The sequence below is a fragment of the Strongylocentrotus purpuratus genome, unplaced genomic scaffold, assembly GCF_000002235.5.
Source record: "Strongylocentrotus purpuratus isolate Spur 01 unplaced genomic scaffold, Spur_5.0 spur5_scaffold_12, whole genome shotgun sequence".
NCBI lineage: Eukaryota > Metazoa > Echinodermata > Echinoidea > Camarodonta > Strongylocentrotidae > Strongylocentrotus > Strongylocentrotus purpuratus.
In genome coordinates, this window is record NW_022145597.1 from 27,802,884 (window position 1) to 27,820,803 (window position 17,920).

Here is a 17,920-nt window from a genome sequence, read left to right on the forward strand (position 1 = left end):
TCCAAAGAGGCTGCCACCCAGTTTCGTTTGTCCAGCCTAAGTCAGATGGCTCTGGCATCTCTGGATTCTTGGCTAATATCTGGTTCCAACAGTTGGCCTGGTAGCAAGTGCGCTTGAAGTGCTGCTTGAGTGCTGCCTGGGTTGGAGGAATGTTCTCCAGGTTTCTAGACTTCTGTGCGAAGAGCTGTTTCCTGGCATCATTCACTAGGTATGCTCTCACTGGTTCGGTCGTATCAGCACCACAAATCGCTCTGGCAGTAACATTGATCCTTCACTGACCGCCCTAGACATGTACAGGAGTTCACTGAATGAATCATTCACCTCTGGGAAAGACTTCTAAGTTTTTCCTCTGAATGCAGAAACAGTGTGACACCCGGTGAACGCATGAAAGATTGGGAGAGGCATACATCGTGTCGGACTCATGGTGGCGACCATCATGATTTTGTGAAAAGCTATGTACCGAAAGCTTGATCTGACACCAAAAGCGATCCAGCATCAGGAGCTGTCTTGCTGAATGAAGCCACGGCCAGTTCAACCGCATCAGTACCAACAGTACTTATGGTTACCCTTTTACACCCATGGGGCAAGGCCTGCTAAGTGTGACTCAGCAGGAGAGCAGAGTACTCCACTTCCATCTGTTGCATATTATACAGTTCCTTGCCCTGTGGTAGAGGAATATGAACGACTTAGCATGACATGAAATCAAACAATTCGGTTTTGTTCTCATTGACTCGAAGGAAGTCCTTCAAGCTTTTTGGCAGCAAAGTAGAAGGAGCCACCCTTTTCCTGGTGCCCTTTCCCCTTCCCTGCCTTATTGAGGCTTTCAGGCTAGCAGGTAAGTATACACCCTAGTCAAGGTCGATGCGGATGCTTTTCTCGAGTTGAGCAAAGATGTATGGGACAAACACTCTTTCTCCATACTCTTTCGCCATACTCTTTCTCCATACTCTTGAAGTGTTCTTGATGTTCCAGGATTGAGCATTTGAACCACAGCTTCACCATCAATAATTATTGCTTGGGCCACAGGTGCACTATTGTTTTCGAGCAGATTTGATTCCAGGCAGCGAAGTAGATCTGCTTGAACTCCAAATCGCATTTTCCTCCAGTTAACATGCAAAGCTGGCGGGGCTGCCTGGTTTTCATGAGAGAAGATATCTCCATCCCTTGTCTGACACGAGATGTACATCCTGAAAAAGAGACCACGTACAGTCACTATTAGGTGCTGCAAGCTGTGCCTTCTGTTTTAACATAACCTTCGCCGGCTGCCGACTGAAAAATGGCAACTTGTTTGTATGAAGTGTTTGTGTGACAGGTGTCGTACACTGCTCTAGCCTTTCTGTCACAAACTTTGTGTACTGCTCCTCACCTAGAGTCTCAATCCTTCTCCCCATTTCAGCCAATTGGGTGTCCATGAAATGACTAGTAGGTCTTGACTTTGTTCTAGAAATGGATTCCCCATCTCTTTAAGTACTGTCAGAAGTTCCCATCCTCAAGAATTCTAACTGCACTCCAGGTTGCTGGTCATGCTGATGTTGTCTAGTGTTAGCAGAACCGTTAATTTGCTTTATGGCCTGTTCCTCAAACTCTGTAGGGATCCTTTAAATTACTTAGAACCAAATAAAACACAAAGTAACTTAAAGAACATCTTACCAGTATTACTGAGCAGTAATGGAAAGGAGCAGTTTTCCTGCCTTGAATTGAGATTTTTGCCGTATACTGCCTAGCTGCCAGGGCTCAAATTAATTGTTTGTCCACGGGGGCTCTCCCCCCCCCCAAAAAAAAAGAGCCCCCGTGAACCTTCTCACGGGGGCTCTTTTATTACTGACGGGGGCTCTTTTTTATACAAATATCCATTGAATTGGTACCTATGATACTCCTCAATTATTTGCTATTTCTTCATTATCATTTCAATCAGCATTTTCCCTCTTACAAATTTACAAGCTACATAGCTGTTACTGGCCTGTGTATATAATATATACGCATACAACACTGATCTTTATGATGTCTTTAACGTGACATATCTTCTTCTCCCCTTGCAAACGAAAAAGAAAACAAGGTCAATAAAAGGGATTAAGCGACAAATAATGATTGTGATTGCCGATAATGATTGTGATATTTGTTTGAATAAGCATTGCTATTCACCCGAATCTTCTTTGTAAAAACAACTTTTACAAATTTCAGCCATGCTTACTGAGTTGAGACGTTCCATTCAATTTAAAATACCCATTACATAATACACTTCTCCTAATCTCAAAGTGATCTTAGAGCACAGTGGCAGAATTGCATGGCTGAGATTTATAAAAGTCGTTTTTACAAAGTAGATTCTGGTGAAAAGCATTGCTTATTCAAAAAAAATCCTTGCATCAATTTGAATCACAATGATTATTTGTCGCATGGTCCTTTTATTAAATAACCTTGGTTTCTGTTTTGTTTGCAGAGGGAGAAGAAGCTATGTCACGTTAAGAAATCATAAAGATCAGTTGTATTATGCGTATATACATTATGCTACCAGAACAAATGTTGATTATCAGAATGTCATTTTGGAATACCTCTATACAAATACCACATTGTTTTTAGCCCGTATCAGTATAAGTATGATCCAATATAAAGCTATTATTCTTTATTTAATTCAGTATAATGCTTTTCCTCAAAAATAGTTTTGCTATTTTTTTAGGGTTGAGACGCTAAGAAATGGTTTCAAATGTACATTACACGAACCCTTGCAAAATGATGGTGGTTCTCTCTCTCTCTCTCTCTTTATTTTAATCATGCATTATCAACTACATATAAAGCAGCAACCAAAAACTTAGGGTTATCTGAGATAGGTGAAAGTAAGAGTTAAAAAGAAAGTCATGCTAAAACGGCGCTTCACTTCCCCCCGCCCCCTGAAAAAAAATAGATTAGTAGTCCTCCTCTCCAGCATCCCCCTCCCTCCCCCCTCCCCGCTTTAATATCACATTTTCACTTGGCAGCCCAAGGGGGCCGGGGGTGGGAGGAGGGGGTTAAACCCCCTAACCCCCCCCCCGTAGATCTGCCCATGTTACCATATCATTCCACGACATTTTGGTCTTCCTCTTCTCCTCAAAAGGGACTTTTAGATTTGCGTGGACGTGGACATGGACGTGTTACGTCCTTTTAAGCACTGGCAGTGCCTTAAAAGGAGGTCACACGTTGCAGTCCACGTTCTCATCGTGCAAATCTAAAAGTCCCTAATATTTATTTACTGGTCGAGGTTCATTATTTACTGACAACGAAAAACTTCTCCAGGCCATGACCATGTTTCTGCCCTTGTGCGATCGCCTCCAGCTCCAGCAGACATGGCGCGGCAGCGTGCACACGCACCGCTACTAACGGCGCAGTAGGCCTATAACCTTTGCTGACGGCGGCACTGCACTGCGAGCTGAATCGGTAATAATAGGCCTACTCATGAAACGAGAAATCTTGCACGCTAATCTTAGTTCAATTTCATTGGTTTAAGGTTTGAAAATTGAAACTCAATATGGTGTTAAAGTTATAACAGAAAAGATAATCTTTATTTTATAATTCCACCGGCGCGATTTTTAATTTTGCAATCGCCCCCGTGAGCAACCTGACGGGGGCGATTATGTAGCTCACGGGGGCGAATCGCCCACCGCCCCCGTGTATTTTGAGCGCTGCTAGCTGCCCACTGACCATGCTATATGCAAATGGTCAGTTACAAGACAAATAATGGTTTGGTGCTATAATTAGTGAATTAAACTAACTGATTACGATGGAGACTATGCAGGGGAACCACTCCTAAAGAAATTTGAGAACATAAGGGGACAAAAAAATGGGAAAACTTTTTTGTAAACATTCAAAATTTGCTATTTTTTAGTCAATTTTGACCTTGACCTTGACTTAATGCAAAAGCCCTGAGTTCTGGCGATCTCAAAATTATTACCAAAATGAATTGGCATCCCCAGGTTAGTTGAAAATGACACCTTAAACGTTTTTCTGGACTATTTGGTTCATGAGTTAAGCGTGTTTGTACAATTATTAGACCATGCGGCGGACTGGCGGCCATTTTTTTTTTGACCTCTCAGGGTCATCAGAGGTCAAATCAAAATGTGAAATAAACTCACTGAAAGGGATCAAGGTGCGTAAATTCCTAAAGAAATTTGAGAACATAGGAGAGAACAAATGACAAATAAATGGAAAAACTTTTTGTAACCATTCAAAACTTGCTATTTTTTAGTCAATTTTGACCATGACCTTGACCTAAATGCAAAACCCTAAGTTCAAGCGATCTCAAAAGTATTACCAAATGAATTGGCATCCCCAAGTTAGTTGAAAATGACACCTTAAACGTTTTTCTGGACTATTTGGTTCAAAAGTTAAGTGTGTTTGTACATTAGACCATGAGGAATAGCGGTCATTGTGGATTTGACCTCTCAGGGTCATCCGAGGTCAAATCTGACTTCCCTCCACATCTGAAAATAAATCTTATGATCTAAACCAACTAGGCCTATGCTAGAAGTTTCATGCTTTTCTCAAAAAGTGCACAATTTTCATTATATTGGGAGCTTATCCGCTGTACTATGGACACTGATTGCAAAAGAAAATCAATAAAGTTGTTCATAAGTTTGTGTTTAAAGAGGCCATATGCTTTTTCAAGAAGATATGTTTGTTGAAGTAACCGAGAAGGTTGCTATTTTTTGTCGCAAACAAATAACGATTCACAACTTTCAATCACCTACTGGTGAAATAATTGTGTTCATATACGGAACTACATCTGTCTCGCTTGAAAAAGTTTTCTCTTTATTTTTAGAACTAAAATTGTCGCATCACACTTTGTTGAAATTCTTCGTAAATTTGTTTCTTCTTCAGACATCACTCGACACTTGAATTTTTCTTTTGAGCTCGATGTTTGTGAAGTAGTTTTATCTCTATTTTGAAGATTGAAGGTAAATCGAATCAGAGCATGGTGTTCTACTATCTATTTACATTTTAATTTCACCTAACATTTTTTTGTTTGATGCCGCCATCCTAGCCAAGCATCGCTCATGATTTCGGTCTCCTGCACTTTTTCCACGGATATAGTTCGGATAATAATTAATATTTTGAATTTATAATAATATGTGATAAAAATATTAAATTTCGTTATGATATGTTTATATGTAAATATGAGTTTGACATGAAGATATTATTGTTTGTATATTTTTTTTAAAATCATACCTTAAGTTTTTATGTTCTTTGTTATTGAGTCATTATATGGACCAATGGAGAAATAAAATAAAAAGCATGAACCAACTCAATAAGTCAAAATTATTCAAGTGATGAAGACTTCGATATTTTTTATCTCATTTCTTTAAATCAGGTGATAAAGACTTCAAAAGTTGCGAAACACCCGAACAGATGCGCTGCTTCAACACAACAGGAACATGTGTTCAGTTGACATCCATATGTGACGGAAAACCAGACTGTGCTGATCAAAGCGACGAGATATATTGCGGTAGGCCATAAGCTTGATTAAATAAATCTTATTTCAAAAGAAACTTTATCAAGAGTTGAACAAACAAATGAATTACTGAAAATTAATAGATAAGTGAATGAATGGATTTATTAATTAACAGAAATAAAAAAAATTATTAAAAAATGGTGAATTAATTGATAAATTGATAGATTTATGAGATGAAACGGTAAGTTACAAAACAAAATTATTTAGAAAAGTGAATCGACAAGTAAATTTTTAAATTAATAAATGATTGACTGAATAAACGAAAAATTTAAGAAGAAAAGAACACAGCCAACGAAATTAATAAGTTAGTGATTGAATGAATAAATGGTTAAACGAATAACAAAAGAAGAAAATACCTGTAACATAAATGAACATAAATGAATAAATCATTAACATATTAATGTTTACTTCATTTCGCTACAGAGGCAGTAAATTGTAGTAGTACATGCTCGTTTTGCTCGAAGGTTGGAGCGTCATGTGACATGAACGGACTAATCAACAACCTTGGATCTTTGACGCTCCCGTCAACAATACGATACTTGTAAGTAAAGACTACCGTGATGGCTCTGATATTGTCTTAACACTTTATTCATTTATTTAATTACTTATCTATTTAATCAATTTATTATTTGTTCCTATATTTATCTATTCAATTCTTATTCAAAATACAGGAAAGGTACATGTAGAAGCAGCAATGCTTTAACATTACGCCTTGCAGTGTACATATACTAGATACAATGAAGCAAATGAAACAAATTAAATACATGAAATACATGAATATATGCAAAGTAAAGCAGTGTGGAAACAGAATGTGAACGTAAAACAATATGTGTAACTGCATGTAACTTTCTGGACATATCACTTTAACAAAAATGTTTCTTAAGTACGTGGAGAGTACATCTATTGTGTATTTGATCACAACACGTTCTTGACATAATGTTTCACGTCCTTATTACGTCGTTATTACGTCTTTACTACGCTGAAACACGATGTGTCCAACATCTACATCGTGCTGAAAAAATAATTTCTTAGGATTAGTGGAAATCAACTATTTCAGGAGTGATAGTCGGGAGCACTTCGTATTGAAGTTGAATTCACTCCAAATTATCATGGAAGCTACTTTGAAGAAATGGTTTGGATCAAATTTTCGAGAGTGGATTCGAATATTTTAAGCGTGAGGTTTACTCCGTCTCTCTCTAAAAAAACGACATCTCGTATACTTTTAATATTACTCCTGAAATAGTCAAACTCCAATCCTTTACACTCAGAGAGGTGAAATTATGTGCTGAATATTAATGTCCCAATAAACAAAACACTAAAAAGTAACCTCTTTTGGGAGTGTATTTTAAGTGATTTTAAAGTATGGTGCCCTTTGAACTAAATTTAAACGTTATCGACACGTGCTTTCATTTACAAAAAAAAAGGTACTCCTGTTCACGTTTTCATCTAACCTAAAGACCACCAATTTATCACGCGACTGGAGTAACGTGATTCCACTTACCTCTGTAAATCACGTGTTTATGACCAAATAACCACTTGACCAAGTAACGAGTTTTTTGTCCGTTAACCGATGGTGGTGATAAATAAGTAATTATTCGGTCTTGTAAGCTCCTTAATCGATTGGTTTTACAGGTTATCCAAGGTTGATGGTAATAATCACGTTACTTACACCGGCTAATCGTCTTATTGTTCTGTCCGCGAATCTCTGGTTATATTAAATAAGTAATTCTGAGGTGTCTTACACACCTCTTTAAATGGTTTCAAAGTTACCATAACTTTCTTGGTTATGATCACGTAGCTAAAACTGATTACTAATCTAAGCTGTGTATCCGTAATATTTAGGTGTGAAAAATTAGTAATTATTAGGTGTCTTAAAACACCTATGTAAATGGTAGTCAAATTTGCCAGCAGTTCCGCGTTGATGATCTCGTGACTCAAACGGATTATTAATCTAAGCTGGGTATTCCGTGATTTCCCGGTGTGAAAAATGAGTTATTCTTGGGTGTCTTAAAACACCTTTTGAAATGGTTTCAAAGTTACCATAACTTTATTGGTGATGATCACGTAGCTAAAACTGATTACTAATCTAAGCTGTGAATTCGTGATATTTAGGTGTGAAAAATTAGTAATTATTAGGCGTCTTAAAACACCTATGTAAATGGTAGTCAAAGTTGCCAGCAGTTCCGCGGTGTTGATCTCGCGACTCAAACGGATTATTAATCTAAGCTGGGTATTCCGTGATTTCCAGGTGTGAAAAATGAGTTGTTCTTGGGTGTCTTGATGGTCTCACAGTTACCATTTAAGTTCCGTGGTGATAATCCCGTGTCTGTTGGCATATTTCTATTTTCACCAGTTGATAACTGACTGTTGGCATCTTTTCATTGCACCAGTTGATAACCGGTCTGTGTGCATATTTCCAGTTGCACCAGTTGATGACTGCTGGCTGACTGTTGGCATGTTTCCAGTTGAACCAGCTGACACAAATTAATTTGCATATTGAATATGGGGTGCGTGCAGATCTATGTTTTTAAAACATTTTATCTGAATTTACAGCATATTTCTTAATTACTGATGATTTAGTTATATGCAATTCATTTCGAAAATACTACAAATATAAATTACCAGTTATTAGGACATTTCGCTACTTCGTATAAATTACATTTGATTAAACATGAAAAAGGAAAACATTAACTAGAACTAAAATAATTTCAATAAAATACAAGTATATGAAATTTTTTTCGATTAATTAAATTATGTAAGTCTACTTATTACCAATGCCTTTACATTGGAAATACAGACGTACCAGTATTGAAGTGTTGTTGCCGTCCAACTGGTTGGAAGTTTTACCAAATGGTTCTAATGGCTCAGCTAGACCAGTTGAATTCTAACTGGTCTGGACCAACTGGATCATTTAGCCCATTTCAATTTCCGGGGTTACCAGTTGGCATTAACTGGTTCATCAACTGGACCAGTTGCAACTAGCTTTCTCCTCTGGGATGTTTGCAACCACTCCCCCCCCCCCCCCACCCCCTCTAATCCCAAACTGCTTCCGGCGCGCCTGGACGTAATTATGGAAGATCCAAAACACGATGTTCAGAAACGGGATGAGAACGTCATTACTTTGGTTTATTTATTGTGTAACATTTGCGTAATTATTGGGTTGAACGCGGGTTACAGTAATATATTTCCTCTTCGACGTAATATTCACGTGAATTTCACGCAGGTATTTTGACTAAAACTATCACTAACGCTTCACGTGTTTCTGTGACGCGATAATTTCGTTTATGAAGATGTAATTTCATAACCAAAAAAACACGGGTATTAGGTTTCCAAACCATGGTCTCCAAGGTAGGGATAATCACGTTATTATAATGGTGATATTGCAGTGACAATTGCGTGATTTAGTGTACGTGTGTTTTAAGTGACCTAGTGCAATAAACGTATTGACACATTTACGTAAATGTCCGGTGTTTGAAGAACGTAACTCTCCTCAAGTCGATACCTTGATATTGACGTGATTTTCACGTGATTTTGTTTATTGGGGTAGCTCCTACCATGTTTGACATCGTTACAATTCGTGGAAGGCATTATATTTGAGAGCACATGTTATTACTCATCTTGTTATATACTACTTTGTAGAGTTTAAACTTTCTTATTCTTTACTCAGCATACGTCATATATTTGCCCATAGATTTAACAGATAGGATCAGAACGTATAGAGACGAGTAATACCAACAAATGCCTTTTCGTTGGAAAAACGTGAGACTTGTAGACTACAATATTTTGTTGTCCGCCAAGTGGGCGAGTAGGACAGAATCTACAAATGAGAAAATAGATTTGACTTTAACGTTCGCGTGCTTTATCATTAAGATTACATCTTCCGAAATCGTTAACCTTTTAGCAAAACACGTCGACCAGATAGAATTACAAATTTCCGCTTCATGTTCGTGTTGATCACAAATTGACAGGTAAACTAATTTAAATGGAGGAACAGTCAATATTTGATCATGACGGTTACTCATTTTATCAGGTAATGATCATTAGAGCTTTAGAAAGTCGTATATTTGTAATCATGCTTTTCACAATTATTATCTCTTCACCCAATCTCGACGATCCAATTTCCCTTAATAGAGAAGAATTGATAGACGTATTTGTGTAAACACATTAAAATGTTATAATGATCGTTGGGAAGGTTCAATTTAAGCCGAAATATCTTTCACGATGTTAAAGTTTTCTAATGTCATGTAGATGTGATGCAAAGATTGTACTACAAACCATTTAATTAGAGTTTAAAAATACGGGAGTTGCTGCTACCTTGTTTGGCGTTTAACAATAAGGGATAGAGCAACGTCGATCTGGAGCTGCTCAGTGGCAGCCGGGCTCACGATCAATTGCGCAAAAAGAATTTCCATTTTCGGTTTAACTTAATGCAAATTTGGAATGGACTTTAAAATATTATTATTATTATTATCATCAATATTATAATTACACAGAATGATAACAAATAAATGTGGAGAACCATCGACAATGGGTAATGAAAGAAATGAAATCCAATCGCAAAACAAAACCAAAGCAGTTTCAAAAAGTCAACTCCCCTCCCATTAATGCAGTTTTTTGCCCCGTCTCTCAGATAGTACTTCTAGATTACCCAATTTAAATCCTAATTTTTTTTTTAGTATAGGGGATTGCTAAAAACTTTTATGAAAATGTCCCCTCTTTTCTAGTACAGGATGGCCCGTAAGCAATACAATTTTCACGAACGAACAGTTTGCCGTTTATTAATCACCCATAACATTATCTATACATCAGTGACAGTTTGGATTTACGTCGTATGTATCGTACACATCATTCACCCACTTCTTTCATCTGTAAGCCTCATTGTTTAAAGGTTATATAAGCTGAACGTTGAATTTTATTCGATAAAAAAAATTCCTTTAAAATCTGTTCGAAATTATGAATATAACAAATTCTTATATTTTTTATGATTTTCTTATGATTTGCACTTGTTTACAGGAAACTCACGAACTTCTCCGATCTACAGTATGGATTGCCAATCACTCAAGCCGAGTATCCTCTTTTGACAAGACTGTAAGTATATATATGAACGCCTTAATTATTCGCCGTTTTATACCTAGATTTCGAGTTTTACTTCGAGATTTTGAGTTTTACGATTGATTTGACATACTGATTATTTGAATTACACAGAGCTTCACTATACCGATAGAACATTAAACATAATATATTCCCTATGAATCATACATCATATGCAAGGAAAGCACTTTTAATTTAGCGAGAGAAAAGACACCGTTATTAAATCAAAAACTAACCACAGTTAATTAAGAGTGATAGTTACGTCACTTTTTATTGTTTAGACATTTCTTGTCATACAAATTGTCTCTTAATTAACTGTGCTACAAACCTGGGTTGTTTCACAAAACTTGTCATCAGTGACAATGACAGTTTTTGTTATAAGCTACTGAAATCCTTGCTTCTGATTGGTTATCAGCAGATTTGTCACTGATTTTAGCCATATTTTAGCCATATTTTAGCAATATTTCATTGAAAAAAAGGCTTAGTGAAACGGGTCCCTGTATAGTGTATTTACTTTGATGTACTATTTCAACAGGTATAACACACGTTAGAGCGGCATATAACATACCCACTTTGTAATGACTCTGAGCGTTTTAATTAAATCTCTGGATTGTAATCAATTATACCAACATCTTTATCATCATTATTTCCCATGTAGCTTGGGTCCTTAGGTGTTATTAACCTATTTAGAGATTTCTTTCGATGAATAGTCCTCAATAAACGGAGATTAATTACACCGTAGAGTGCCGACAGACGAGATCGAGGTTGGTGGGGTTAAAAAGATTTTTTTTAAATCAATAATGGAAGACACTATGTAGATTTTAATGCCGTTAAGTGCATGGTCTCTGACAATAACAGCGCATTTTCTCTGTGTAATATAATGCCCCGTTTAATTAAGTTATTAAAAAAAATTATCTTGATACAAAGTCAGAACTGCGATAAAGGCCTTTGTTTTAAGGATGGAAAATTGATGTTAAAAAATGCATGTCTTGTGCGCTAAAGGAGTGCCTCATTGATTACGCTAAAATAGCAAAACAACGAACCGTCGTGTAAGCTATCCTTCGCTTATTTTTCCTCGTTTCAAATTTCTGATACAATCATAAATAAATCCATCTGATGATGCACAGTACAATAGCCTTTCTGATATATCTTTCGTATGGCAATATTCTTTAAAAAAGACAACAAGAAAGAAGAGATGATGCACATAAATAATGCCTGACATATAGTTTTGTAGAAGATCACTTTATTCAATATAAAACCCATGCAAAGGAACACAGTGCATATCAAAAGTATTTTCACCTATAGTACAGTGGATAAGCTCCCAATATAATGAAAATTGTGCACTTTTTGAGAAAAGCATGAAACTTCTAGCATATTTGGTTTAGACCATAAGATTTATTTTCAGATGTGGAGGGAAGTCAGATTTGCCCTCGGATGACCCTGAGAGGTCAAATCCAAAATGGCCGCTATTCCTCATGGTCTAATGTACAAACACACTTAACTTTTGAACCAAATAGTCCAGAAAAACGTTTAAGGTGTCATTTCCAACTAACTTGGGGATGCCAATTCATTTGGTAATACTTTTGAGATCGCTTGAACTGAGGGTTTTGCATTTAGGTCAAGGTCATGGTCAAAATTGACTAAAAAATAGCAAGTTTTGAATGGTTACAAAAAGTTTTTCCACGTCCATGTCCACATCCACGCAAATCTAAAAGTCCCTTTTGAGGAGAAGAGGAAGACCAAAATATCGTGGAATGATATGGTAACATGGGCAGATCTACGGGGGGGGGGGGGGTAGGGGGTTTAACCCCCTCCTCCCCCCGGCCCCCTTGGGCTGCCAAGTGAAAATGTGATATTAAAGCGGGGGGGGGGGGAGAGGGGGATGCTGGAGAGGAGGACTACTAATCTATTTTATTTTTTTCAGGGGGCGGGGGGAATCGAAGCGCCGTTTAGCATGACTTTCTTTTTAACACTTACTTTCACCTATCTCAGATAACCCTATTTTTTGTTGCTGCTTTATATGTAGTTGATAATGCATGATTAAAATAAAGAGAGAGAGAGAGAGAGAGAGAACCACCATCATTTTGCAATGGTTTAGGGTTCGTGTAATGTACATTTGAAACCATTTCTTAGCGTCTCAACCCTAAAAAAATAGCAAAACTACTTTTGAGGAAAAGCATTATACTGAATTAAATAAAGAATAATAGCTTTATATTGGATCATACTTATACTGATACGGGCTTAAGACAATGTGGTATTTGTATAGAGGTATTCCAAAATGACATTCTGATAATCAACATTTGTTCTGGTATCATAATGTATATACGCATAATACAACTGATCTTTATGATTTCTTAACGTGACATAGCTTCTTCTCCCTCTGCAAACAAAACAAAAAACAAGGTTATTTAATAAAAGGACCATGCGACAAATAATCATTGTGATTCAAATTAATGCAAGGATTTTTTTTTGAATAAGCAATGCTTTTCACCAGAATCTTCTTTGTAAAAACGACTTTTATAAATCTCAGCCATGCAATTCTGCCACTGTGCTGTAAGATCACTTTGAGATTAGGAGAAGTGTATTATGTAATGGGTATTTTAAATTGAATGGAACGTCTCAACTCAGTAAGCATGGCTGAGATTTGTAAAAGTTGTTTTTACAAAGAAGATTCGGGTAAATAGCAATACTTATTCAAACAAATATTCGCATCAATATGAATCACAATCATTATTTGTCGCTTAATCCCTTTTATTGACCTTGTTTTCTTTTTCGTTTGCAAGGGGAGAAGAAGATATGTCACGTTAAAGACATCATAAAGATCAGTGTTGTATGCGTATATATTATATACACAGGCCAGTAACAGCTATGTAGCTTGTAAATTTGTAAGAGGGAAAATGCTGATTGAAATGATAATGAAGAAATAGCAAATAATTGAGGAGTATCATAGGTACCAATTCAATGGATATTTGTATAAAACAGAGCCCCCGTCAGTAATACAAGAGCCCCCGTGAGAAGGCTCAGGGGGGCTCTTTTTTTTGGGGGGGGGGGGGAGAGCCCCCGTGGACAAACAATTAATTTGAGCCCTGGCAGCTAGGCAGTATACGGCAAAAATCTCAATTCAAGACAGGAAAACTGCTCCTTTCCATTACTGCTCAGTAATACTGGTAAGATGTTCTTTAAGTTACTTTGTGTTTTATTTGGTTCTAAGTAATTTAAAGTATCCCTACAGAGTTTGAGGAACAGGCCATAAAGCAAAATAACGGTTATGCTAACACTAGACAACATCAGCATGACCAGCAACCTGGAGTGCAGTTAGCATTCTTGAGGATGGGAACTTCTGACAGTACTGAAAGAGATGGGAAATCCATTTCTAGAACAAAGTCAAGACCTACTAGTCATTGGCATAAGCGACATATCATGGACACCCAATTGGCTGAAACGGGGAGAAGGATTGGGACCCTAGGTGAGGAGCAGTACACAAAGTGTGTGACAGAAAGGCTAGAGCAGTGTACGACACCTGTCACACGTCACACAAACACTTCATACGAACAAGTTGCCATTTTCCAGTCGGCAGCCGGCGAAGGTTATGTTAAAACAGAAGGCACAGCTTGCAGCACCTAATAGTGACTGTACGTGGTCTCTTTTTCAGGATGTACATCTCGTGTCAGACAAGGGATGGAGATATCTTCTCTCATGAAAACCAGGCAGCCCCGCCAGCTTTGCATATTAACTGGAGGAAAATGCGATTTGGAGTTCAAGCAGATCTACTTCGCTGCCTGGAATCAAATCTGCTCGAAAACAATAGTGCACCTGTGGCCCAAGCAATAATTATTGATGGTGAAGCTGTGGTTCAAATGCTCAATCCTGGAACATCAAGAACACTTCAAGAGTATGGAGAAAGAGTGTTTGTCCCATACATCTTTGCTCAACTCGAGAAAAGCATCCGCATCGACCTTGACTAGGGTGTATACTTACCTGCTAGCCTGAAAGCCTCAATAAGGCAGGAAAGGGGAAAGGGCACCGGAAAAAGGGTGGCTCCTTCTACTTTGCTGCCAAAAAGCTTGAAGGACTTCCTTCGAGTCAATGAGAACAAAACCGAATTGTTTGATTTCATGTCATGCGAAGTCGTTCATCTTCCTCTACCACAGGGCAAGGAACTGTATAATATGCAACAGATGGAAGTGGAGTACTCTGCTCTCCTGCTGAGTCACACTTAGCAGGCCTTGCCCCATGGGTGTAAAAGGGTAACCATAAGTACTGTTGGTACTGATGCGGTTGAACTGGCCGTGGCTTCATTCAGCAAGACAGCTCCTGATGCTGGATCGCTTTTGGTGTCAGATCAAGCTTTCGGTATAGCTTTTCACAAAAGCATGATTGTCGCCACCATGAGTCCGACACGATGTATGCCTCTCCCAATCTTTCATGCGTTCACCGGGTGTCACACTGTTTCTGCATTCAGAGGAAAAACTTAGAAGTCTTTCCCAGAGGTGAATGATTCCTTCAGTGAACTCCTGTACATGTCTAGGGCGGTCAGTGAAGGATCAATGTTACTGCCAGAGCGATTTGTGGTGCTGATACGACCGAACCAGTGAGAGCATACCTAGTGAATGATGCCAGGAAACATCTCTTCGCACAGAAGTCTAGAAACCTGGAGAACATTCATCCAACCCAGGCAGCACTCAAGCAGCACTTCAAGCGCACTTGCTACCAGGCCAACTGTTGGAACCAGATATTGGCCAAGAATCAAGAGATGCCAGAGCCATCTGACTTAGGCTGGACAAACGAAATGGGTGGCAGCCTCTTTGGACCACTCTCCCGGAAGCATCAAAATTGCGCCATGAGTAATCCACTGTCGCTGCAAGAAAGGATGCACTGAATATTGTGCTCTTGTTCTGTAGACTGTTAGATTTTGATCGTTACCATTAGGATATTCATAAGTTGTGGACAGTGCTAAATACAGTCATGTGGATATCTATAGCTGTGGTAATGAACAGGTTTTAGGTCGTATTTGGAATAGCTTTTTTGCAAATTTTCGTGCTAAAACTGTAGCAGACACATTTGGTTAGCAAGAAAACAAGGCGTCCACCTTGTGCGTTCACAATGAATGTGCATTGTTACAAAATTCATTTTCGTCCAGTAAGCAGCGTAAGGTTAATCCACTTTCGTGTGCTTACGGTTAGCAGTGCTATGAAGTAGAAACTCATACGTAAGTGACAGGACCAGCCGATAAGCAGCTATATACAAGTTTGCCCTGGATAATCAAAGTGGTGGTACACGGGTCTTTTTATTAATTTATAAAATAATGGCCCCTTAAGTGTCAAAATAGAGGCAAAGTTTATTTTTAAAAAAAAAGAAAACATCACTTTTTGGACCTAATATGACCTTGAACTTGTCCTTATTGCAAATCCCTGAGTTTTGGCGATCTCTTAGTATTACGTAATGAATTGGCATCCCCAAGTTAGTTGGAAATAACACCTTAAACTTTTTTCTAGACTATTTGGTTCAAGTTCACGTTTGTACATTAGATCATGCGGACTGGCTGCCATTTTGGATTTGACCTCTCAGGGTCATCAGAGGTCACATCAAACTGTGAAATAAACTAACTGAAAAGGATTAAGGTGGAGGACTCGGCAGGGGAACCATTCCTTAATAAATTTAAGAACATAGGGGAGAACAAATGACATAATGGGGATTTAACCTTTTGTAACCATTCAAAACTTGCTATTTTTAGTCAATTTTGACCTTGACCTTGACCTAAATGCAACACCCTGAGTTCTGGCGATCTCGAAAGTATTACCACATGAATTGGCATCCCCAATTTAGTTGGAAATGACACCTTAAACGTTTTTTGGGACTATTTGGTTTAAAAGTTACCGCGTTTGTACATTAGCCCATGCGGACTGGCTGCCATTTTGGATTTGACCTCTCAGGGTCATCAGAGGTCACATCAAACTGTGAAATAAACTAACTGAAAAGGATTAAGGTGGAGGACTCGGCAGGGGAACCATTCCTTAATAAATTTAAGAACATAGGGGAGAACAAATGACATAATGGGGATTTAACCTTTTGTAACCATTCAAAACTTGCTATTTTTAGTCAATTTTGACCTTGACCTTGACCTAAATGCATCACCCTGAGTTCTGGCGATCTCGAAAGTATTACCACATGAATTGGCATCTCCAATTTAGTTGGAAATGACACCTTAAACGTTTTTGGGGACTATTTGGTTTAAAAGTTACCGCGTTTGTACATTAGCCCATGCGGACTGGCTGCCATTTTGGATTTGACCTCTCAGGGTCATCAGAGGTCACATCAAACTGTGAAATAAACTACCTGAAAAGAATTAAGGTGGTGGACTATGCAGGTGAACCATTCCTAAATAAATGAGATTTAACCTTTTGTAACTATTCAAAACTTGCTATTTTTAGTCAATTTTGACCTTGACCTTGACCTAAATGCAAAACCCTGAGTTCAGGTGATCTCAAAAGTATTACCAAATGAATTGGCATCCCCAAGTTAGTTGGAAATGAAACCTTAAACGTTTGTCTGGTGTATTTGGTTCAAAAGTTAAGCGTGCTTGTACATTAGACCATGCGGACTAGCGGCCATTTTGGATTTGACCTCTCAGGGTCATCAGAGGTCAAATCTGACTTCCCTCCACATCTGAAAATAAATCTTATGGTGAAAGCAAACTATGCTGGAAGTTTCATGCTTTTCTCAAAAAGTGCACAATTTTCTTGCTAAGCCGCTGCACTACTACGTCATTCAATGATTAATGACATGCAGGGCAACAAAGACAAACTGGAATATACAGTATGAGAATTATTAACAGAAGTGTTCAAGCTTTAGAAAAGAATAGTATTCAAGAACCTATCAAATATCAATAACAATAATGTTGATGATGATGATGATGAGGGTGATGTTACTACTCATGCTGCTACTACTACTACTACTACTACTACTATTACTACTTCTACCATTACTACTACTACTAATACTACTACTACTACTACTACTACTACACGTATCAATGTATCAATGATTATAATTTTGTTCTATTCTATGCATTCTTCTTAACAGACTTTTATCCGGGAATGGTGTATCTGCCATTGGGCAACGTGTGTTCGAAAACATGACATCTTTACGAACTTTGTGAGTATATACTAGCCGAGGCCTTGTATTCTGCTTTTTAAGTGTCATCCATTTTAATTCCAATAACCCCCCCCCCCCAAAAAAAAAAAAAAAAAAAAAAATATATATATATATATATATATCTTGAATTGTAAAAAGCGCGCACTGCTTAAACAAATATATATTCAAACAATAAATTGTTTATCTAAATGTTAA

At 37.8% G+C, this 17,920-nt stretch overlaps 1 protein-coding gene across 3 annotated transcripts in view; it reads left to right on the forward strand.

The window, feature by feature from the left end:
* LOC581458 (G-protein coupled receptor GRL101) overlaps window positions 1-17,920 on the forward strand; it is a 65,177-nt gene that overhangs the window by 11,636 nt on the left and 35,621 nt on the right. For all 3 annotated transcript variants that reach the window (XM_030982289.1, XM_030982288.1, XM_030982290.1), the window contains exons 3-6: window positions 5,339-5,473; window positions 5,903-6,020; window positions 10,493-10,567; window positions 17,654-17,725. In XM_030982289.1, the coding sequence (XP_030838149.1) occupies window positions 5,339-5,473; window positions 5,903-6,020; window positions 10,493-10,567; window positions 17,654-17,725 (400 nt within the window). The remainder of the gene's footprint in view (window positions 1-5,338; window positions 5,474-5,902; window positions 6,021-10,492; window positions 10,568-17,653; window positions 17,726-17,920) is intronic.